This window comes from Tauraco erythrolophus, chromosome 3 (assembly GCF_009769465.1).
Source record: "Tauraco erythrolophus isolate bTauEry1 chromosome 3, bTauEry1.pri, whole genome shotgun sequence".
NCBI classification, from domain to species: Eukaryota; Metazoa; Chordata; class Aves; order Musophagiformes; family Musophagidae; genus Tauraco; species Tauraco erythrolophus.
In genome coordinates this window covers 85,328,837-85,354,486 of record NC_141467.1, presented here as the reverse complement: position 1 = coordinate 85,354,486, position 25,650 = coordinate 85,328,837, and the positions used below count along the sequence as shown (strand labels likewise).

At 37.4% G+C, this 25,650-nt stretch overlaps 1 protein-coding gene across 1 annotated transcript; it reads left to right on the top strand.

Annotated features, from left to right (window-relative positions):
* EIF3E (eukaryotic translation initiation factor 3 subunit E) lies at positions 1-24,861 on the top strand. Its single transcript, XM_086608786.1, has 13 exons — positions 1-142; positions 2,361-2,475; positions 4,501-4,618; positions 8,699-8,741; positions 9,214-9,318; positions 11,336-11,461; positions 12,958-13,082; positions 14,056-14,182; positions 16,278-16,379; positions 17,393-17,502; positions 23,126-23,228; positions 23,476-23,610; positions 24,696-24,861. The coding sequence occupies exons 1-13, from the start codon at positions 53-55 to the stop codon at positions 24,732-24,734; spliced, it is 1,338 nt and encodes a 445-aa protein (XP_086464912.1). The 5' UTR covers positions 1-52; the 3' UTR covers positions 24,735-24,861.
* Positions 24,862-25,650: the final 789 nt, after the last annotated feature.

Below are 25,650 nucleotides of genomic sequence, written 5' to 3'. Positions count from 1 at the left end.
CGCCCCGCGCGCCGCCGGGCCCCGCCTTTCTCTTTTCTTTCCCGTCGCCAAGATGGCGGAGTACGACCTCACCACCAAGATCGCGCACTTCTTGGACCGGCACTTGGTCTTCCCGCTGCTGGAGTTTCTCTCCGTCAAGGAGGTACGTGGCTGTCCCGGAGGTAGGAGAGCCGGCCCTGCGGCTGGGGGAGAGTGGGGAAGTGGCGGGCGGTGTCGCCAGCGGCCCGCGCCTCTCGTAGGCCTGGGCGCGGCGTGGCCGTCAGTGTCTCCTTCCCGAGGCGCTGCGCGGCTGAGGCCCGGCCCGTGAGGTGAGCTCGCTTCCCAAGGGGGGAAGGTGGGGAGAAGCGTGCCGGCCGTCACCGTGAGGGAGGGAGGCCCGGGCCGAGAGGAGGCCTGGGGCAGCCGCTTCCTGCGGCGCAGCTCCCGGGCTGCTCGTTCGCGAGGCACAGGGGCGCTCCTCTTTCCCCTTCCTCACATTTCTTTCCCTTCCCCGTGTTTGGGGGAGAGGGAAGCAAAAGCTCTCCCTCACAGCCGTGGTTCGTTTTCTGCCTGCTTCCAGCAGCGTGAGACAGCCCTGCTCAGCTCTGCGGCCCTTCTCGCTCGTGTCGCCCCTCGGCTGCGGAGTTGCAGGGCGGTGCGCGGGGAGCAGCGTTGCGAATAAACTTTAAACCGTTATCACACATACAGAATAACACAGAATGTTAGGGATTGGAGGGGACCTCAAAGGATCATCTCGTCCAATCCCCCAGCCAGAGCAGGACCACCTAGATCAGATCACACAAGAACGCATCCAGGCGGGTTTTGAACATCTCCAGAGAAGGAGACTCCACAGCCTCTCTGGGCAGCCTGTTCCAGTGTTCTGTTACCCTTACTGGGAAAAAGTTCTTCCTCATGTTTAAGCGGAACCTCCTATGTTCCAGCTTATATCCATTTCCCCTTGTCCTATTATCGGATACCAGTGAGAAGAGCCTGCCTCCATCCTCATGACAGTCACCCTTTATATATTTATAAACATTAATGAGGTCCCCTCTCAGTCTCCTCCAAACTAAAGAGACCTAGCTCCCTCAGCCTTTCCTCATAAGGGAGATGCTTCGCTCCCTTAATCATCTTTGTGGCCCTTTGTTGTCATCACAAATTTATGTTTAAACCAAGTGTTAGTCCCTTTTAGTGCTATAAGAAAAAATTATGGGTTTTGTTATGTTACTACGAAGAACCCGGTAATGCTGGAGATACTTTGGTTTAGATTGATGAGAGTTTAGTCTAAAGTGACTGAAGCACTCATCTGATGCATTTTAAAATGGAAACAAAACGTGTAGAATTATATAAGCTTTGAATTTAAAATAAATACTATTTTAGGCTTCAGAAATGAATCAATTAAGCATGCATACATGAGACAACTTGACCTAATCAGTTTTCATGTCTAGTACGTGGACTTTTCTCGACGTCCGTTATCTTGGGGGTATTTTTAGTATTTTGGCATTTGTAAATCAACTCAAGTTAATTAGAGTTATTATTGTAGTGTTAATCTTGAACAACATGCTGTTCAGAAACAAATGAAACTTTTGCAGGCTCTGTATCTGAGATGTCCATAAATGTAGTGTGGTGAATAGTAGTACAGCCTTCATGTGAATGTGTTTTTGAGGTATACTCTAGTTTAGGCCCCCACCTACATCTCAAAGACTTAATAGCAGTTTATAACTCATGGCTAAATTATGGGGTAGGAACTTTAAAAAAAAAACATCCAGTTAAACAAGCTGGACTAAGTTTTCTCTTGTACTGTAGACCTAACAGCATATTTTAGAATAATATGTGCTACCATTGTTATAAGTTTGATTTTGCGTATATCTTTTGAGATCTACTTCAAATCATTTGACTAGTCTGCACCGTTCAGCATGTTGGTTTATGGAAAATATTTCCTACTTTGACAGAAGAATCTGACCAAGATCTTACATTTTTTGTCTCTCTCTCTACATATATATGTATTCATATATGTATATATATATGGGGTTTTTTTTCCGAGATTTTTCATGTTGGATTTTTTCCCATGAATTTTAATAGGAATTACTATTCCTGTTAAAGGAATAGTAATCTAAAATGTTACTTGTCTTCTAACCAGTCTTTGAAGATCCTGCATTAATAAACAGCAGGAAATCACGCTGGTATCTTGCTAAGATTGGAAGTGTAAAGAGGCTATATAGTTAAAGCACACTAAATGACAGCTGTGAGGTCTTGCAAAGCTGTGAGATTTGATGTTTAAAACTAATTATTAGACATGAATAAACTGTACCATGAAGGTAACTACATGATTACGTGGAAGCTGTTTAATGGTATTCAAGAAAATCTATTAATTCCTATTTCAGATATACAATGAAAAAGAACTACTCCAAGGAAAACTGGATCTGCTTAGTGATACCAACATGGTGGATTTTGCTATGGATGTGTACAAAAATCTTTATTCTGATGAAATTCCACATGGTAAGCTGCTCATGTACATTTAAAATTTGTTTTATATCCTTTGTATCTAACCCAATAAATAGCTAGCAGTAATTTGCTTGTTGCACTCAAAAACTAGAATATTATTTAACTTCAGCCTTAACAAACAGTTTGCAATACCGAAACAAATAGAATTTCCTGATCCTGGGAAGTTTGTTGTTCTATCAGGAACTTAGTCTTTGAGTGATGTCTGAAGTATTTCAGTGCTAATTTGGTCATTTCCAGCACTTCAAAGATGTAGTCTAATAGAGTTGTGCTTATGACGAGGCTTTGGGCAACCTGGTGTAGTGGAGGGTTTCCCTGCCCATGTCAGGGGGGTTGGAACTAGATGATCTTTAAGGTCCCTTCCAACCCTAACCATTCTATGATTCAATTTTTCATCTGTCAGATTAAGCACTATTGCACAGCAATTTGGGGTCGCTAAACTTTTTCTTTAAAGCATCCAGTATATTAAGGCTAGGCTTCCGTTGTAAGCAGTTCCATTAATGACTTAGATATGCTGGTAGATAGACCTAGGCATGCTGGATTCAACGTTTTGACCAAATCTTTGATGTGCTAGTGTTAGATGTTGTTGTTTATGGGTGTATATATACAATGATGCATGGGACTGATAACAAATAATGAGAACCACAGGTTTTCACTTTTGTAATCTAAGAAATAATTGTTTTGATAGCTTCATCTTTAGGTTACTTATTCTACTGATTAAAAAGTACAGTTTTCTATGAAAAGGTCTTAACTTACTCTGAGCTCTTTCTGGTATGTGTCATCTTCACGCATCATTGCTTATCAGAATGTGTGTACAGACAGGTTCTTTTTATTTGTGGAATCACTGGCTTTGTTAGAAGACTTCACTGTTTTAAATACTCAGTTAAATTCACTTACTCTGTTATACTTAGAAATGCTTCTGCCCAATTTATAGCTGCTTTTGTCTTGTCTTCCATGATATCAACTTAAAATTACACAGCCAGGAGGTGTCCCAGGAAAACATTTTCGTACTCTTACTAATAAGTCAGCTGAATGGTTTTTCTTTAATCTGTTTCCCCTTCCTCTTTTATAATCTCAAGATTCATCTGAAGTTGGAGATAATTTCTCCTTATTGGAACACTTCCTATCAGGCAAGTCATTCTTAGGTTTAGGTTGGGTCACCATTATGGTGTTAGCCACTTTGGACCTCCTTTGTGTGTGTGTAGTCAAATCACGAAGAGATGTCTGATAGATTCACTGTGGCCTGGAGTGTCCTGGTGTGTGGCTCACTTTCACAGTTTCCTGCCTACTGTTCTCTTCTGGGATTTGGTCTTGGCTTCTCTGATCCCACATGTTTCTTGGCTCATATAGCCAGTCTCAGGGTGCTACTGTTTTTTTACTTAGGGTTTTTTAAGCATATAGGCTTTTCTGAATTTTATTTAAGTGTTCATTTGGTTGCACTGGTAGCACTTGTTGAACAAGTTTGGATCTGTTTAAAATAATCATCCTAAAGCTGTTAGTTCTAATTCCTAATGATTTTTCATGAAAGGTTTAATGTTCTGTTTAAGCATGCATGGTGTTCTAAATCATAATTTTGCAGACTGAGCTACTTTAAATACTTCCTGTCAGTTTTCTAAAAATGTGCTTTCAGCACCTGGTCAGTTAGAGGAAAATCAATCTTATTGGCATCATAGCACCATTTACTTTTTTTCTGAGTTTATTTGGAATAAGTGAACTTCCTTAAAAGGCTGTTTCTCTCTTAGTGGAAGCCTGAAGACACCTTGTCAAGTACAGACTCAACTCTAGCTCTGCCTTCTCTTCGGTGGCTTGATTAGAACTCCACACAGGAGAAAAGGAACCAAATGCTTTTTATTAAGTTAATGAATTGTTAGATACCTCTGGTTTTGTGACTTGACTGAGAGGATAAGCGAAGTAAGAATTGGGAAGACGTGTTCAAATGTGCTGTCAGTACCATGTAATTACAGGTTGGTTTCTGTAACAACTGAAGGCATTACATTAATTTTTTTTTGTTTGTGTGTTTAGCTTTGCGTGAGAAGAGAACAACTGTTGTTGCACAGCTGAAACAGCTTCAAGCTGAAACTGAACCTATTGTCAAGATGTTCGAGGATCCAGAGACTACAAGGCAAATGCAGTCCACTAGGTAACTTCTAACATTGTTTCGCAGGATGGCTTGTTGGTGCCTCTTGGGTGTTGATGATATATATATAAAATACTCTGTGGTGACTGGAAAGACAGACATTTTTATTTCCAGTCAGTATTTTAAGTAGTGCTTGTGGTTAGGTAATTGAAATCACTGGACGCAATTTACTCTTTTCAGTGTGTTTACCTGCTGTGTGTAAGGCATCTCTGTTGTTCTTAATGTTCATGCATCAACTGGGGTCAAGTGACAGTTGTCATGCAGTGCAGTCAAATCACAGCTGAGATTGGTTTTGGGTAGGTTGGGGGACTTTTTTGTTTTTTGAAGGAAGTTTTTTGAGGGGAGAAGTACGGGCTGGAGCAGTTCAGATTATCTTTTTTAGGAGACCATCTGCCCTCTCTTCCTTTTCTGCCTTCCACAGAGGATTATGGAGTACTGTCTTTCTTAGTCAGGGAGGTCTGGTGGATAAGCAGGATAAGCATCCTTTCAACCTCATAGCACACATTTCTTTCAGGAGTCCTGTTGTTCCTCTCCTTATCCTCCCCCACCCTCCCGAGCTGGCCATCTTCTTGGTATAAGATAGTATCATAATCTTTTAAAATGTGTCTAATTTGTTCTCACTTTGCCTGTGGGAGTAATCAAAGTAGAATGAGTTTGTCTTTGTGTTATATCTGAGGACTGAGAGGTTTTTTAGGGTTAAGCCTGAATTAGGCCCTCTGAGAAAGGGTTCAGCTGTAGTCATTGAGGAAGTAACTGAGATGCAACAGAGCAGTGGGTAGGTATTCGTTTAGTGTAAGTTACTGCTTGTTGCCTTTACATAAGAAGCATTGTTACTACTGTTGTAAATGTGTCTAACCCAACTCTGGAATCCCTTCCTCATTTTTACCTGCTCTAAGATTTCAAATAGAGCATACCGCATCAGATAAAATACCTGTGGCTCGACTTGAAGGTGAAGCCTGTACTTGGATTTATTGTTGGCAAGCTATATGCATCTACTGAAGTGGAAGACTAACACTGCTTCTGGAATTTTCTTAGAAAAGCATTGAATGCACAAACTCTTTTTTTCTGGTCTGCAGAAGTCTTCTTGATGAGAGGTACCTTTGCTTGGGAACAACCACCCTGAGGAAAGTAGGTCTCTGAAAGGGAAGGAATGTCATTAGAATCTACTCCTTGTTTAGTGTGCAGATTATCATCCTTCCCGCCCCCCCCCCCCCCCCGCCCCCGGGCCAGACTTACTGAGAAACCTAGCGAACCTTTTGGCCTATGTGGAGCTGTGTTTTCTGTGCTCTGTGCATTGTTTTCAAAATTTGTTGATAGTCTAATTTTGAACTTGGTCAGTGCAGAAATTGTGAAGTGCAATGCTTTGGGTCTCAATGTGCATGTGAAACAAGATGTCAGTAGAAATCATGAAATCTGTAAGCTTTCCAGCACTACAGAAGAAGCAGCTATCTTCTGTTCTGATATCACCAGAATGTACTTAAGCTTCTGCTGTAGAAAGCATCATTAGGCTAGCTAAGCCACCTTTATATCTGATTTCAGCATGGATATTTATGTCAGATAATTATATTAAGAATTACGTTTGCTTGTGACTTGAATGGCTGTACAAAGCCAGGAGCCACTCGAAACCTTTTTGAAATATAGCTTTGAAAGTGAAAGGCCCAACTTGTCTTAGCTAACTGCCTTGAAGTTATTAAGTGGAACTATGTTAATTTTAAAGGAAGGACTTCCTGATAGTATCACAATTCTGTTCAAATCAAATTGAACTTCTGATCCATAATGTAGAGATCTTGTTCAATTCTTGTTTGCCTTTAGCTGTTTTTTGTAATATTTGGCCTAGAAAAAAACCACCTTGTTTCAATTCTAAGTACTAGCATTTCTTGGGAAGTGTGTTCCGTTACTTGACCTTTGATCCCCAGAAGTTGGTCAGTAGTACTTATTCCAAATCAGAAACACCCTGTTTGAAAGCAAGAGATACCATCAAAAAATGCATGGAATATAACTTACCTGATGCTATAAAATATTACCCCTATTACTTAGCAAGTTGTTATGCAGCAAGTTTTGTTTCAGAACTGGTAGATCATTTTTCCATTCAAAATGTCTGGAAACTTGGCAGCTCAAAAATATGGACTTTAGTTATTGGCTCAATGAAAGTTCTAATCCAAATTGTTGGAGTTATACAGTAATGGGGAGAATTGGGTTGGAAGGTGTTAAATCTATCGAGACCTGAGGAGTGCTTTATATAGTAGAAAGCAACTTTTGATTCTTTTACTTCTGTGTATCTCTGCTGGTGATTTGGAATCTGTCAAATTTAGAGCTGTGTATTATCAGGGCTTTAGACCACTACTTTTCATAGAATCATATAATGGTTTGGTTTGGAAGGAACCGTAAAGATCATCTAGTTCCAGCTTTTGATCCGTAACAGTGCTGTTTGGAACATCAAAGCCTGGGAAATGGTAGATGATGTGTAAAGGAGACTTTGCAAGTGGAAGTTATTTCAAGAACAAGCCAGAACACTTCACTGTCTTTTTTCTATGCAGGTATTGGAAGACATTGACTGTAAAATTGTAGAGGAACAGTCAGTATTCCTCATTTTTGAAGTATATTCCTCTGGGAGAAGCCCATGAGATTTTCATTGCTTCCACAAGCATTACTGGGGATTATCATTCTTGGCTACCTTGGAAATGTGTTGTTTACCTGTAAAATCTTATACCATAAGTTCTAATTAAACAAACTCACAGCTTTGTAGTCAGTTGATTTCAGAGTAAATGGGGAAGTTTTCCCCTCCATAGACTTTTACTGTATCTTTGTCCCGAGAGAATTTATAGCTTGGTGCTCTCCTCTTCAGTTAGGTCTTGAATACATGTTCTATCAAACATGACAGTTCCAGGAATTGTCCAAGTCATCTTTATCACGATTGAATGCACAGAAGAGATGAAGTGGAGGGTAGCTGTGGATATAGAAGCGTACCTGGGGAGTGGGGCGGCTGGAGAATAGAGAAAACATCATTAATTCTTTTTCTACTGTAGAAGGGCAATCATAGAATCATAGAATGGTTAGGGCTGGAAGAGACCTCAAAGATCATCTAGTTCCAACTCCCTGCCATGGGCAGGGACATAGAATCAAAGTGCTGAATTGAAAATACTTTCTATTTATGAATACAAATTCAACTGTGCTTCTTGTTGCCAGATGATTGCAGCAGAATTTAAATGGAATTCTTATTGCATTGAAAAGTTGGTATGCTAAAATTTCACTTTAAGAGCTGATCAAGATCCATGGCAGATACTGGATAAAAAAAATTATTCCCCAAGTTAACTATTGCTAAAAATTTGACAGATATCTAGAGTCCTGTGGTTGTTAATATGAGACTTACTGGTGGTAGGTAATCTCATGCTTGCCTGCTGGAGGTTTGAACTTTCCTTTGATCTACATAATATTGCTTGTCCTCTTATTATCCATGTTAAATAAAAAAAGCTTCAGAAATGTGATCATGTGTGAATTAGATGTTTAGAACTTACTAAGTATGATTACTGTTCATAGTTGTGTATTCTTCAGGCATTTGCTATGGTAGAGGTAGTCTTGCTAACCACTGTGTCCCAGTGCTAGCAACGGGATAAATTTCCTTTTAATTCTATTTTACTCTAGTCTTTGCCGTTATTTTTTTGTTGTGTGTTTTTTTTTTTTTTCCCCCCTGTCTCCTGTTAAATTCAAACTTCTTGGCCGGAGTAACTGTTGTGGAATTAGAACACAAGGATGGTAATAGCTCTAAGTCAGAGTTGAACTTTCATACTGAAAGCTAAGGATGCTATCAGATTTAAAACAACGTCCTACCAATTCTTCACCCTAGATATTGCTGCAGGTGGCATTCTTTGTTTAAAATTATATTAATATGAAGATTTTGAAACTTCTTTGTGACACTTTAGGAATAGTTGACTCTGCAGTTGCTTTTGCACAAGTGGAGGAATATCACTTAATTTTATACTCTATTTGGATATTTTACTCAACACCTAAAGGTTGCGTTGCGTAGCGTGTTGCATGGTGACAATCAGTTTTGTAAAAACAGCAGTTTTTATCTTTTTATTATAGGGACGGTCGGATGCTGTTTGACTATTTAGCTGAGAAGCATGGCGTAAGTGTGTTAATTCTTATATCTGTTTGAATTAAGTTCTAAATATCTCCATCCAGCCCCCTCCATAGCCAGCAGCTCTGAGCAATTATGGACTGACTTTTTGGCCTGTCCCATGTCGATATAGCTAACGAGCAGAATTCCTAATGTTAATGTCTTTTATTTGAATGCCTTTTAATTTTTATAGAAACAAAACCAAAACTGGAGCTTCATGTTAGCTGCATCCTTGTAACCAAGGTGTAATACTTTGTAACCGAGGTGTAATAATACTTTGTAATACAGAATTTCACCTTTTTTTCCATTATTGGTATAATCTTTAATTCAGTGGCATGGGTTAAGAGTTAAGTTTTCTATTGTCTTTCCTATGTACAATGTCTTTCAAAGAACTTAAAGACTTCAAAGGTTACTTTACTATTAAAATTGGCTAGTAACAGCATTTTTTTCTTGTGAAGTGTTGGGTTATTTTTCTTTTCAGTTTAGGCAGGAGTACCTAGATACACTCTACAGATATGCAAAATTCCAGTATGAATGTGGTAATTACTCAGGAGCTGCAGAATATCTCTACTTCTTTAGAGTTCTGGTAAGTTTTGGATGTTTGGTTTTGGGGTTTGTTTTGTGGTTCATTTGTTTTTAAATGAAATACTTAGACCAGTAAGTTTTCTATATTAATTCTTAAAATACAATATTTTTGAGCTTTTTTGATACAATTACTGTGCCCCAAAGTTGAAAAAAATTGTTAATAATAATCACTGACTATTCTGTTATTGTTAAACTGAATTCAGAGCTGTCTTTTAAATTTGTAAGTCTTGTGGTGGCATTTAGTTAAGGAATACATTTACAGTGAGGAAATAAGTATCCTGGAAAAAATATAAAAAAAAAAACCCAAAAAACAGCAAAATTAATACTTGTTTTTGTGCACAGATGTTATCAACAGTAGTGAAAAGCTTGCAGGTGGATTGAACGTAATTGGTGGTAATGGTGAACTGCCAGCGTCTTATCTGAACTCTCATCTGTCTTGTCTTGAATTTTGTGATGGATTTAAGAGTACAAGTCATCTGCCTAGGAAATGTGAACAGCTTAAATGAGAATTGTAGAACTAGAGCCACTGTCTCTGAAGCAATTCTTTTCATGCTGTTGTAATTCATATCATTTGTTAATGGTGGGAGTGAATTTTGAGAATCAAGATCTAGTGTCTCTTAAGAACCTCAACACAGTAAATTTATTGTTGGTGGTCAGTGAATGTGCCATTTTACGAACAAATGAAAATTTAAGGTAACTGCTTGAAAATCCAGATACTGCAGCTGTTCCAGCTACAGTATCTAAAGGCAGTTATTCTGAACAGCTAGCTGTAACTACGTGATTTGGAACCAGCACAGTGTGTGTGAACCTCCTCAACTAGAAGTATGTTAAACTGGTTGCCTGGAAGATAATGGCTTCTGAACTGTGTGTCTCATTCTCAGATATATGGAGTGATTGCTGAAAGTATGTGGTGGTTCGTAGGTTGAGGTCTGTTTCTTGCTGTCTATTTTCTAGTCCCATCTAAAATGTTCTTACAGTTTCTCACATACTGCTGCAGTAAATAACAATAATTCCTGTGAGTGACTATAAAGAAGCAGAACTGGGAAATATATCTTTAATCAAAATAGAGTTTAAAGTAGGAATGAGTTGAACTCTTAATCTAAATGTTAGTGATAAAACTGAGTTCTTCTGTATGGCTTTCAGTTTTATAGGTACATTCCACATGCTGAGAGGGAAATAAGTTACTTATGTAGGTTTGTGAGCAACTGTCCTTAATTCGTCATGCTTTAGTTCTGGGCTTAGCATTACATTCTTTTATGTCAAATAACTAATTTCAAAAAGTGGTGGTGGTGTGTTGATAATAGCTTGGTATAGGACTCTTACTACTAATTCTGATGGGAGAAGATTTGTTTTAAGTTCTATGTGGTGAAACATAACCTATGAAAGAACTATTGTCACTAATCTGAGAACAAAATTCGACACTATGAATGACCTAGTGTAATTCGTTCCTGTGTAAAACTAACACAGCTTGACCTTAGGACTGCCCTTCCAGGAAGTAGACTCTACTGCAAAGTTGCAGTTCTGCTGGACATTTCTGTAGGAAGTATGCTTTTTGGCACAGCATTAGCAGAAAGAACTTTTAGTACTAGCTTTTTTAAGTTGGCTACCTGCTGTCACGAGTTCTTTAGGAACCTGCTTTGTAATAAACTTGGTTTAATGGTTTAGAAGCATTTTTATATGGTGTTAAAAAAACCATCAAAACCACACCAAAAAAACCTACCACTGTTAGTGCTCAGTCTTTTTTTTTTTTTTTTTAACTGCAGCAACATGGAGCTTTGTCTTTGACAAGATTTTTGTAGTTTCTACTTTAGGAGCTTTACTACTACTTTTTTCTTCTGTTCCTAAATTGCTTTTTTTTAAAAAAAAAAGTACTCCATTTAGAAAGATAGGCCTGTGCAAATTTGATATATTGTAAATTAAGAATACTGCCAGAAAAATATTTTAGAAATAAGCAAAAGTAAATAATTTTAAAAAATAAAATACTAAGACTATGACTTTGTTGCTGTTGTTGAAAATAGGTTCCAGCAACAGACAGAAACGCTTTGAGTTCTCTGTGGGGAAAACTGGCATCTGAAATTCTGATGCAGAATTGGGATGCAGCCATGGAAGATCTCACAAGACTGAAGGAGACAATAGACAATAACGTAAGTAAAATCTTGGTCGTGTTAGTAGGGTGAGAGGTTAGAGGTGTTTGTATTCAAGTTTTGTTATGAATCACTTGCAGTCTTGTTTAGGAGTAGTTTAGTACCTTTTCATTACATACTTTTTTAATCATAGTGGGAATGGCGAAGGGTGCTCATGAAGAAATAGTGAAGCTTCCTCTCAAATTACTTGCTTTTCTCAACACATTTGAAAACATAGCTGAGAACTTTTAAGGTGTTTCCGATAAACAAAAAAACCCCGAAGTATTCACAAGAATGAGTTTGAGAGCAAAGTATCATTGTGTCAAATTGATTGCTTGCTTAAATTTCAGATAGTTGTACTATTAATTTTCTGTAAAGAATAAAGTGCGTGTAACTAAACTATACTCTTCTCACATGAAAATAACACTTTTGACAAAATGCAAGACAGCTTGTTTTTGGAAATAGTTTTCAGCCAATTCAGCTTCCTCACCAGCTCATGAGTTCAGATGAGCACCAAGAACATGAAGGGAAAGAGTGGGGTCGCAGTACTGATTCAGAGCAACTGAAGTGATCAAGGACCTCTCAGTCTTCCTCTCTGCTCATGGGGCTTCAATGGCCATACCTGAAACATGAGTTTTACTCTCCTGAACCAGAATCCCGAAAAGCTGCTTGGTGTTTTGTTTTGGTTTCTTTCCCCCCAGAATAATTTTTATCTATAAAAATGTGTGTGGCAGATAACTAATGTTAACAATTTTTTGTCTCTAATTTTTTCATCTTTATGAACCTATATGGTTATAATAGACTATTAAATTTGACTTATTCTTTAGAATCTTAAGATTTTAGGATAGAATCATAGGAGTTAGTTGTAATGCTCTTTGGGGTGATTATTACTTGCTATGTCGGGTCATTCTCAACTTGTTTGTAACCTATTTGAAGTGCTGCTGAAATTTGGAGCTAATACAGACACTTAGAGCTGAATCCTTATTTGTGCAGTGTCAGCTGGTTTAAATGAAGATAGTTACATTCATATTCCTTGGCTGAAAGTGATTCTGGTGTTTCATGGTTGTCAGAGCATATTGCAAAAAAGCTCTTGTGAGGCTTTAGAGAGGAAGGGAAACTGAAAAGCTGGAGAAGTCAAGTAGTTCATCAGATCACATCTGAAGACGGAATACAAGAAACGAAATTCAGGATTAGAAAGGGAAGTAATAATGTACGTTAGTGTGGCAGTCTTTGGAGAACTAACACCTATGCTCTTGCTATAACAGATTACAATTTCAGCAAATAATTTGGAATATAGTATTGGAAAATTTGTCTTGGTTTTAACTTTCAGCAGATTTATCTGTAACAGATGACAGGTTAAAAAGCTGGAGGTCAAACTCAGCCTGAGAGGGATAACAGCTAAAAGGACCCAGTGGCAAATCACAAGTTTTTTAACAATTAAAGGTTTCCATGCATTAGTATTCATGCAAACTTCCTGTGTTTTATTTGACTTAAACCAATGTTATGTTTTCTTTTAGTCTGTCAGCTCTCCGCTGCAGTCTCTTCAGCAAAGAACATGGCTCATCCACTGGTCTTTGTTCGTGTTTTTTAATCATCCTAAAGGAAGAGACAATATCATTGACCTTTTTCTCTATCAACCACAGTAAGTCGTGTTGTGCTATGTTGGGGTCTTTAAATCAAAATGAAGGCAGATGATGAATATGCAAGCTTGTAGAATGTTTTTTCAGTCCAAAGTCCAGAGCCATTTCAGAAGGTCTAAAGATATTAAAATTTTGAATATCTTTTTTTCCAAGCCTTTTTTTAACTTTTATGTATAATCTGCTTTTCTTCATGGTTACACTTCTCCATCAAGGAGAAGGGGTGAGGGGTGGTGAAGTAGGAAGAACTAACTGATTTTTTTGTGGTGCTGGGGGGGGGGGGGGGGAGGGGGGGTGCGGCAGGTGGGATGAAATAACTGTTTTTGCTAGATTACCAACTTCTACCACATCTTTTAGGGCTCTAGGGGAAAGTGTTGTTCTATTTTGGTTTTACAAAACCTATTTAAGAAGTGTTCTTAAGGAAAATCGTGAGAAAAATAAAGATGAAAATTGAAACACTATAGCCATTTGTGAGATGACTGACTTATGTGTAGATCTAGGAGATTAGAACAGCTAGAAAAAAGATCACTAGGGTGTTCCTTTTGAAAGTGCTTGTAAATATGGGCTGATTTATTGGAGAGTTAAATGGGAAAGTTGCAGGCTTAGATGACGATGTGAAAAAGTACCTCCTGTGGTTTTGTGTGCCTGTGCAACACAATTGTGAAATCAGTGTAGCTGACAGCTGAGGCCAGTGTTGACCTGAACTCAGCATATGGACTGTTCCTTTGCAGTGCTAGCTCCTTTTCTTCTCTTCCTAGTGCACTGCTGCCTTCTCTTCTGCTTGCTTCCCTCCCTCTCTGTCTGAAAGATCATCACAAGATTAACAAAACCAAATCATCCTTCTATGTTTGAATAAATGGTCAGTCATAAGCCTTGGTATTGTAGTGCATAAAAGGTGTATAAGCTATTTGTCATGAATATACTGTTTTGATGCACAACTGCCTTATATGAGCTTTATCTGGATTTTTTTCTTTTTAGGTATCTCAATGCAATTCAGACTATGTGCCCTCATATCCTCAGATATCTGACTACTGCAGTCATAACAAATAAGGATGTTCGAAAACGAAGACAAGTGCTGAAAGATCTAGTCAAGGTTATTCAGCAGGTAAGGACTGAAAGATCTGATATTTTCTGTCATTTTTTTACTGAGACATGGTAGTATCTTTCTTTTATTAATGTGCCTGGTTTAGGACTTATATTTTGGTACTCAGTTTCTCTCTTAGAACTAATTTTTCACTGTGAAGTAGAATGCATGTCAGTCCATGGGAGGACAGAATAATTTTTTTTCTCCTTTCATGTCAACAAGCAAAACGTGTGAAATAGAATATGCACTCAACTTTGCTTTTTCTTCTGTATGATTAAATGCAGAAAATTGAGTGAGATATGTGAAACGGCTTTGGATCTGATTCTTCTTTTTCAGCCATCCCTATGAGGGATTGTTGTATGGATAGGCGATCTTGTTTGCATTTCGAAACCACTGAACTATGTGCATTGTTTTGTGTTCATGTGTGTTTTCTTGAAAATGTTCCTGTTGTAAGTGTTATATGAGGATGTAGACATGGACAAGAACAATAAAAATTGTGCTTGAATAGCAATCAAGGGGATTAAAGCAAAGATTTTTATCTGGAATCAGCATGCAACTTGTATACAAACCATCATACTTCAAACGTTTTTTTAATAATAATAACATATTGTGAATAATAAACTATGATGTATACGTGACAATGCGGTTATTACAAGCTAGCACCCAATTACATCCACTCCAAGCATGGGTATAACTACCTATGCGAAACACAATGAATGCGAAGATCAAATTTTAAGCATATCTTAATCTGGTTTTAGGCATTAGCATTCACAAAAGAAGTAGTGGAAGTGCTGAAGTGTTAGACTCATCTCTTGTCTTAAGCTAAAACCTTATTTTAGCATTGAACTTATATGAACTTCTAGTATTTGAAGTAAAGTAACACTTTACAACTTTTTTTGCTTTTATTTTATCTTTTACAATTGGTGTGATTAAAAAAAGGATGACTAGGGTGTTCCTTTTGGAAATACCAACTCTGGCAGCTTTGGTTTTGAAATATCTGATAAGAGATTTATTTCTTAGTGCTTCTCTACCGTGTGATTCATTATATTATATCATGAAGTGGTAGAGATTTTACATATTTAAAAGCAGTTCAGACAGGATAACTAGTGACTTGTCTACATAGGAAAAACAAAGCACTGGGTGATTTGTCAAATGTTATATGGTAGGCTGATTGCCCTACTAACAGGTAGGGATTGCTAATACTTGCAGTACTGTTGCAAGTATTGAACTGGCAGGTGAGCAGTTTGTTGTTCATCTCTGTTAAATTTAAAAGGTGATGGATCCAAGACTGTTCTACTTAGTGGATGTTAATTATGTGGTTAACAAGTACAATTTTGATATAAAAGAACTTCTACCTATAAAACTGAATTCTAAATCTAAATAATGAGACTGTAAATACAGTTCCTTGGGGAAGAAAAAATATCCCCCCTGCCCCACCTCTTCCCGGATCAAAGTTATCTCTTAGTAATTCCCTTGATTTGATGGTGGTTTTGTATGCTAAAGGAGATATTGACAGATAATTGAGATAAGCTGTCTTAAAATGTACATTAGAGACATGTCAGAGGAAGTTTAATTACATCTTAATTTACACAGATATATATATAGATCTGATGTTGTTCCTGCCTTGTAGTTAAAGTTGAGTAATTCCTGTAATGCCAAAAAAAATTCAACCATTTTGTATGTAGAAAGTATCGTTTATGTTAGCTATGTTGTCAGTGTAAATAGAATGATCCTTCAGTCTGAATTATGAAGCATTTGGCCTTGAACTGGTCTTTGAAATTAGAATTTAGGAAAAATATCTGTTCTGCCATACTTTAAGAAACTTGGAGGTTTTATACAGAAACATCTTTAGTCTCTGACATTTTTTGAACTCAAAGATCGCAGCACTAAATGCTGAAGGTGAAACTGTGCTTCTGGTTGTTTAACTGTGCTATTGGGGGTGGGAAAAAGAGCTCATTTATTCAGCTTTTATAAGAGCAATTGGGAAGTTGCACTTAAAATATTAAGATTATATATTGACTTGTTTCCAGTATGAAATTTTGTTTGAAGAGCATAAGGAGTACTTGAGTGATCTTGTGGCCTTGATTTCTAATATCGTTCCTAATTTTTTTGACAGGAGTCCTACACATACAGGGACCCAATCACAGAGTTTGTAGAATGCTTGTATGTTAATTTTGATTTCGATGGTGCACAGAAGAAGCTGAGAGAGTGTGAAACAGTAAGGTTTACGACATTCACAAAGCTTTTCTTCCTTTAAGTAAAGATCTCTAAAATTCACAACAGCCAGCTAATTTGTTTGAACAGTTGTCTGACTCCATTGGCGAGGTTTTCTGATGAGCTTTAATTCATGAGTGGGGGGGGTTGAGTGGATGTTTTTTGGCAATTCATTTTGCAACACTTAAGACTTACTGTAACCATATAGCTTTAAAATTCTATTTAAGCAGTTCTAGAACAATAAGTGAATAGGTAATCATGCATTTGGCTGAGCTTCAGCTTTTCCATTAGTGTTTTGAGAAGGGCTTAAAGAAAAGCTTGGATTTGCCTTGTGTTGTGGAAGGTACTGCATCCTGGAGTTGTAATGGTGAAAAGTATTGTGAAATAATATTAGCATAGTTAAATACGTGTTCTTGGAAAATTCATAGTTAATCTACTATGAACAGTTAAAGGTATATAATACTTGGGTTGACTAGTGTAAAAGTTAATATTTCTAATTGCTGAACATTAGTACTAATTCTTGGAGCCTCTGGTTTGACTTTCATTAGTATTAGTCACCGAATTGGGTAAATCAAAGGCTTATAATAATCTTCACTGCATAGGACTGGTGGTCCTGTAATCTGAACTCTGTAGACAGACTTGCAGTACTAAGTAAGCTGGTTTGCATGGTAAGGAGAATGCTCATCAAATTGCAGAGTGAGAGAGGAATCCTACAATATGAGCGGACAATTGAAACTTACGTGTTGGAGGGATCTTCAGTAGAATGATGACAGCTGTAGACCTTGTTTTCTTCTTGAGTCAGACCTTGGTGATCATGTTAGCATGCAATTTTAATGTAGCAAGCTGCAGAACAATGAAAGTTTCTGCTAAATCTGTAGCTTTTCCCCCTCACCTTAGAATACACCGAGAATGTTTTTTAGAAGAGCTGTTCACTGATGTTGCTTATTGATGGTATGTACCAGTAAATTACTACTTCCATGTTTGTTCTCAGTGTTCCCTTTCTCCTTACACTTGCAGGTGCTTGTGAATGATTTCTTTTTAGTGGCATGCCTTGAGGACTTCATTGAGAATGCCCGTCTCTTTATATTTGAGACTTTTTGTCGCATCCATCAGTGCATCAGCATTGGGTAAGATAACTTCTTAGTACAACAGTTCAGGAAAATCAGTCATGGATGACAGTTCAACAAACAGTCTAAACTTTAGTGAAATATTCAGTCATCAGATGAAATGAAAATCAACTAAAATTTAATTGGATAGTTGTCTTTATAGTTTTATATATACCTATAATGTAACATACTTGAATTACTTTAAAGTTGAATTCTTGTGGGTAACTTTAAAACAACCTCTCTCTACCACCTCCACCCCATAAAAAACCAGTACTTTCAAGCTAAAACTTTCTCATGATGTCAGGTTAGATCTTTACTGGATTTAATATGAACTCTGATACCCAGTGTCACCTAAGTCTAGGTGTCATAATTTGGAGCTCGGTTCCTCACATATTGATACAGAGTGGTAATGTTAAATAAATACAAATTGCAAATACAGCGGTCTTTTCAAATGGATCAGCACTGTTGTCTCTATTGTAGAAACTAGGCAGGAAAATGTTGTTACGCATGCTTGAGATCTCTTTCCAGTTGGTCTTTGCCGCTGTTCCTCATGTTTCCACATCTCTTAAATTAAAAAGGAAAGAAGTGAAGAACTCTGAATGCTACAAAAATCTCAAGGGTATAGAGAACAGTGCAGAGATCCTTGAGACAGCAGAAACCAAAGCTGTTAAATTGATCAAGTTCAATGGAGTCTTGCTACCAGCTTGCATCCAGAGCTAATGTATCTGTCTGGTCCTCTGAGGAAGCAATTCAGTGCTGCTTGGTTTCAAAAGAAAAGGGCTTGAGAGAAAATTGTCTTAGAGTTTTGCCAGCTCATTGAGAGGGTTACTTTTTTCATGGATAGATATAGTTGGAGAAAGGGCAAAGATTCTTACTACTTTTAATATCTTCACTGTGTGACACATTTGTCTTCAGTGCATTTGGAAAACAATTTTTATCCTTTATATCAAAATACTCAGTTCAATGTAAAAGGCAGACAGTGAGTTTGAGCATTTTCATCAGCTGTGGTGTATTGTGTTTTAAGCATAATCATAATAGTAAACTGAACTGGATGCTGTGGACAAAGCTTCCGTACTTATGTTCATTTTGATAAGGAGGCTAATACTTTATCTAAAATCACTTTAAGCAGGGTACTACACATTTAAGTATAAAGGGGTTTTGAATAAGTATCTGGAAGAAAAAATGTAAATAAAGTTCTCTTTGGGATGAGTTTTCTGAGGAATATAAAACCGTATAGTGTTTTACTCTTTCTAAAAATTACTTTTAGTACTGTGAATACTACACATAATCAAGCACAAGTTTTTAATGAAACTAGATCTTTAAGCTTTTTTAACTCAAATCTAGATGTCTTTCTAAGAAGCCTCCTCCAATCAATGAGTAGAGTCTCCAGAGGGTGTTTCCCAAGTATGCTTCAAGTCTCTCTGTCAAAAGATGCTGATGAGCTGTGGATAACATACCAGTGATTCCTTACAGCAAAACCAGCAAACTTTACTTAACAAATCAAGGTCTATGATAGGTGGTTGTCTGATTGTCATTTATTTGGTGTCTGTTACTTATTTCACAGTTCATACTTTTTTGTGCCATATGTGGTATTTCAAATTACAAGAGAAAATGCTGTAGTTGGATCTGCTTGTTATATGTAAGCTATTCATAAATAGAGGTAGCAGTGTCATTATTTTGTGAGCATTATGGTGTGTTCTGAGGCAGATGATAAACTTTGAGTTGAGATACGTATTTCAGATTGATGTTCCTACCATGTGTCAATTCAGGTAACTGCATATGGAATCAATTGTCAGTAATGAGATTCTTTTCAGTAGGTCAGTGTGTTTTAAATGATGGAGGTAAGCCTTAATTTTCTGCACAACCTGCAACAATCATTAGATTTGGACTTAAGTGAGGTGCATACTTATTTCCTAGTGCATTTCAGGCTTCTTTTTGGAGGAATTAACCAGTCAAAATGCTTTTAATTAAAACATATGACAGAGGCATATTTCTTGCATTTCATTGTTCACAAGTGATTTCTACTGCTATTCCTGGAGTTGAAAACTCGTTGGTTGTACCATAGTGCTTGATAAGTTACTGTTTAATTATTCAGAACAAATTTGAAAACAATTAGTGTAGAGGGAAATCTGCTATTCTTTGTTAGGTGGAAGACAGATGGCTTGTTTAATACGTTTTTTCAACTACGTACATCTGTTAGGCAGCTGACGTTTTTCCAAAGGATGTGGTGGCTTTATCAGTTACAATTTAAAAATTTATACATCCCAAATTCTGCAGTTAGCTTACTGTTTGAAATGTCATGTTTAATAGGGAAGTAATAATGAAACTAATTCAGAATGTGTTTTGGTTAGTCTGATATACCTATATTTAATTGAAGAGCTGAATACACTTCGTTTTTCTTTTCTTTCTTCTGTGCACAGTACAAGATAAGCTTGTTTATATATAAAGTTGTGTGGAGTTCAGTAAATGTGCCTTTTAAGCAAAGGAAAACTTAAATAGCATTTGCTCTAGCATGACCCAAATAAGTGAATCTCCTTATAAAATAGAAGGACATACTTAATCTAAAGAATGGGTTTTGAAACTACTGTTGGGAAACTAACCTTTGAAATCACCTGTTGCTTGAAATGGTAGGCAGTATTCTCTAAATATTAATAAAATTATTTCATTGTAACTCATGAATTTTTAATGGATTATAGTGGGGATTTTTATAAACAGTGGTAACCTAGAATACAACTTTCTTGCTTCCGTTCCTTTGTATTAATGGTGCTAATATTTATTTGTAAATCTGAATGTGGAGGATAGCGGGTTTGTTACATAATTGTAATCAGGATAGGTCTTCACTGTGTTTGCTCTGGAAGGATGGAGAATGCTTTTTTGGCTGTGTGTTGCTTTATCAGGCAAGTACCTCTGTGTTATACATCCAGGCACTTCAGGTGGTGCTGACTGCTTCAGTGTAGCCTGCAGGAAGACCCTAGAATGGAAGACAGTTGCCACAAGTCCTGAAATAAGGTTGTCCTTTGCATCAAAGGTGTAATAAAGTTTTAGATTTTTTAGCACAGATATCTTTATTTTGGTAAAATATAATGGTTATGTGATACCTTTGGTTATTTTATATTAAAATTTTAAATCCATGTAAATCTCGAAGCTAGAAGTTGAGATAAAATAGATTTTTACATCCCTTTTTACCTTGTCACTTTCATTCTGTGATTTGTAAGTTTTTCAAATGCACATGCAGAAAAAAGAGCTGTACAGAGATGTGCTATTTCTGTCATGTAGCTGCATATATGCTATGTGTTCATATAGTATATCTTAATTTTTAAAAAGCTCACTTCTGAAGAAGCTGAGCTAGTGAAACTTAAGCATAGTATCTGCTAGGTGGTGTAGAACACCTAACAGCTTCTGGCTTGGAATGACTCTCAAAGTCTGAGGCCTCTTCCCCTCTAAGTACACAGGGACTTTAAGTTAAGGAAGATGCAAAATCTGAGTGCTGTAGGTCGGAAGGGACCTCTGGAGGTTATCTGGTTCAATCCTGTGCACCGAATTACAGCTGAGCAGGACCCGCTGCAATGTTTCATTGTGCTGCTTAAGGCCTTATCTAGTTGTCTTGACTATTACCGAACATAGAGGTTCCATGCTTTAATACCAAAGGTAGATTGCTTAATCCCCAGTGTAGTGGCAGTAGCCATTCTTGTGATCATCTGGAGGAGGAACTATTTTATCGGAATCCTATTGATGCTTCTAAAAAAGAAATATGAGAATTCCCCTAATACACATACCCCTTAGGCCATGTTCTTTTGGTTTGAAATTTATTTAGTTTCAAGTCACATGCTTAACATCACTGATTCAAAGATAGAAAGCAATTTGTAGCTTATTCCTGTGGTAATACCTCTCTTATTCTGTCTAGATGACTGATGATTCCACAAGAATTTACATCCATCTTCTGTTCTCTTGTCTACCTTAACTCTCTACAATTGCTAATTCAACCACAGATTAACAGGTCTAGTGGAACAGTAGCAACCGTGGTTGGATTCTACTTCCCCTTGCTTTGCCAAACTCCAGATACTTTGTTGCCTGTTTGTTGTGTTGTTTCACTGCAGTGTGTTCAGTGTAAGTCCAATGTGTTGAGGGTGTTTTTTTTTTTTGCTGTTCACCTCACTTTGTGATGAAAAATGGAATTTACTTTTTATAGCTGGGAAAAGAGCAAGAGATCAAGAACGTAAGGAGAGAAGACTGTATAAGCTAGACTATAGATAGTCTAGCTAGGTGGGCGAGGTAATAATGGATATACAGTATTTGCTTAACACTAGTAATCATCAAGAGAGGAAAGAGCTCTTTCAGCTAGAGAAAAATATGTTGATGCAAGATGCTGTAAAATGGTGAGAAATTGACCTCTTGTGCAACTTGACATAGCCAGCTGTCTTTTTGGTCATATCTGTAGCCCTTACCTCATGTTTGTTACCTTATTCTGAAAGCTGATGGAATAATGAGCATTACAAATGTCCTGTATGAGCCAGCTGCCAGCAGGAAGCTAAAGGAGTTGGCTGCAAAGCCACAGGAAACACCATCAGAAGGAATTATTCCTGGACAAGAGTGCTTGTTTAATAATTTTTCTTTCTCTATCCTCCCTCACAATCCCTTCTTGAAATTGCAAGAAGCTTGAGCATAGTGTATGTGTCACATCTTCTATACTAAACTCTTGTCTCATGGCTCTTGTTCCTGAAACTTCAGGGTGAAGTTTATTGCAAAGTAAGCTACTGAGAGACACTTTCCTTGACTATTTAGTCTAAACTTTCATGACTGCTGACTGGATTTAAATAAGAGAGAGTTGGGGCTGTTCAGCCTGGAGAAGAGAAAGCTCCGGGGTGATCTTATAGCAGCTTTCCAGTACCTAAAGGGGGCCTACAGGAAAGCTGGAGAGGGACTTTTTACAAGGGTGTGTAGTGATAGGACAAGGGGCAATGGATTTAAACTGAAAGAGGGGACATTTAGATTAGACATAAGGAAGAAATTTTTCTCTCAGAGGGTGGTGAGGCAGTGGAACAGGTTGCCCAGAGAAGTTGTAGATGCCCCATCCCTGGAAGTGTTCAAGGCCAGATTGGATGAGGCTTTGGGCAAGCTGGTGTAGTGGAGGGTTTCCCTGCCCATGTCAGGGGGGTTGGAACTAGATGATCTTTAAGGTCCCTTCCAACCCTAACCATTCTATGATTCTATGATTCAGTTCATTTGTACTCTTTACAATGATGGCTGCTGTGTTATGTTGTAATGAGATCACTTGACTGACAAGTTTCCAAAGAGTGTTTATGGAGGCAAAGTTTAATAGGAATATATAAAAATTTTGAGGGTTGAGATTTAAGTGCAAGATGTAGTTCCAAACAACTAAGTATATACTTTCAGGACGTGAATTCCTAATTTACATTTTCCCAGCGTAAAGCAGTGGGGGTGGGAGATGTGCAGGAGTGCACATATGTAAGCTTTAGAGTCACTTCAGTCAAATGTAAGTGTGCTTCCCAGGTATGTGATATTATTGAATACAAGTCTTGGGCTGTGCTAAACTTGGTGTTGACTTAACTTGCATTCCCTAGTCATGTTTACCAACACCAGAGGGATTGTATTTCACCTTTTGATTAAGTCTGTTTTCTTTTAGCATGTTGGCAGATAAACTAAATATGACTCCTGAAGAAGCGGAAAGATGGATTGTCAATCTAATTCGAAATGCGCGATTAGATGCCAAACTGGATTCAAAGCTGGTAAGACTGTATAGATGGATCCAGGTGAATTGGTCACATTTTTCATTAAATTTATTTTACCTATTCAGGAACAGTGAATTCTAATTTTTGCTGTGTTTCTTTGCCCATAAAGTGTAGTAGACTTCATTTATTCTTTTTTGACCCTGTCTGTAAGATGATTTGTGAAAACTCGGAAAGCAGAGCATTAGATTAACAATCACTTAGAATGCATATGCCTTTAAATTTGCTGTATCTTTCCTATTTTTAGGGCCATGTAGTCATGGGCAACAATGCAGTTTCACCTTATCAACAAGTGATTGAAAAGACCAAAAGCCTCTCTTTTCGTAGTCAAATGTTGGCTATGAACATTGAGAAGAAATTGAATCAGAGCGGTAGATCTGAGGTTAGTATAAGTTATGTTTTATGAATTCCTACTACCTTTTTTTGTGGAAAAATATTTAAATAATTCTTAACCTGTTCCTTAATTCATCAAATGTACTTCTAGTTCTGGCACCAGCTATTAAATTAAAAAGATTTATTTTCTTATAGTGGGAATTAGACAGTGATTCTCGTCTTCTTGCATATCTTCTCATCACTAGATATTCCTTTTTTTGCGTGTGTAACTAAGTGTGTTTCTGTCATTATTTGATTCTCTAATTTCTTTAAATGATCCCCTTCACCACCTGAAAAGGGCTAGTTTTGAAGGGTGACACTCATAAAAGTAGTTGTATTACTCTTTTTCAAGTGGGTTGTACTTGAAAAGTCTATATATTATTGAGACAAGGATGAATGATGCTTAAGACTGGAACGTGAAGGAGGAGTTCTGCAAAACCCTGTTAAACCCATTTAATGAAATACTAGAGAATATAATTAGGTCAGCCAGAGACTTAAGTAGAGCTAGTGAAAATATGGAAGTTGGCAAGATCATCTGGTCTTGCCTCTGTCCACTTTACAACATGGGAAATTTTGTGAGAGAGAACAACAGTGTAAGGTAGATGACTCTGAGGTCCACTAAGGACCCAGCCATACATACTTAAAATGAAAAAAAACCAAAACATGCATTAAAAGAACTTAAAGTTTTACTAGGCTTCCTCACTGCTTGGCTGAAATATTAATAGAAGTTGGACACACAGTGGTGGATTAGTTTATTCTGTTAAAGGGAAGCCACGTGAAACTTATGTGATATTTTCCTTAAAAAAATACACCTGCCAAATTATATTTATTTTGGAGTCTTATGGAACTTTTCCTCTTTGAAACTGCTAACTTGGGGGACTGAGGTTGTACAACTTAATTACAGCATGTATTTCTGTTATATCAACACTTGCTTTAAACTTGTAGGGTATCCTTTACTGATTAACAATATTGCTGCTAATTAGCCATATATCAGTATTATAAATTTTTTGAGTAATTTCTCATAAGTTTCAGTAACCAACAGATAATATAGTAATTTCTCTTCTATTGATGCTTATTTATTTATTTATTCTTTAGGCACCTAACTGGGCTACTCAAGACTCTGGCTTCTACTGAGATACTTCTGCAGAGAGGGGGGAAATAAATTTTCATTTGACTGAAAAGCACATAAATATGTAACTTTTTTGAGGAAAGGTAATTGTGTTCCATGTAACATTATTTGAATAAAATTGGCTAATTTTAACAGTCTGTGCATCTCTAACTTTTTTTAGATACTTAATAATGTTGTATAGGGGCTTTTTAGCATAATGGGGTTCCGAAGCCTTTTGGATCACAGTTTGCAAAATTTAAAGTGTTGATTGTGTTAGATTTGTTTGTACTGAAAGATGCTGTTGCTCTCAGAGCTGTCTTGAGTTTGGGAATGTGGAGTTATGGTAATTTATTTCTATTGCAAATGTCAAGCATAAAACTAAAAGCAAATGGGACAAATGGTTCCCCACCAAACATTTGGCCAAACAGAAAACTTTTTCTTCACTTCATTGTTTTTGTTTGTCACAGAAGGAAGTTGGTAGAGTGAAGGCACGTGTAGCCTATGCCTTTTATGAAACCTAACATAACCTACATGTGTAATCTACATCTAGTTTGGGTAGACCTGTGTGCTTATGCTTCAGAATTTTTCCTATTCTAAATCTCATTTTTACTCTTGCCCAGTTTTGGAAGCTTTCTGGAGCAGAGTTTTTTGTTTCAGGGGGTGGGGGGGGTGGGAGGGAGAGTCTTTCCAAAGGTCTGGCTAATTTGCTGGGTATGGTTTAAAGCTTTTTATTTTGAAGTCTGAGGTTCTTAAGATTCACGATGCAAACATGAAGCAATAAAACCCTGTATTGTTCAACTATTGTAGTTTGAAGGGGTTTTTTTTTAGGTTTCTGGCTTTTTTCAGCCCATTTGTCATACATTCTGCAGTGCAAAGGTGCTAAGGAAACCCAGGGAATTATCATAGTACCTCTAAGCCCCATAACACTCCTCTTGTCCAAAC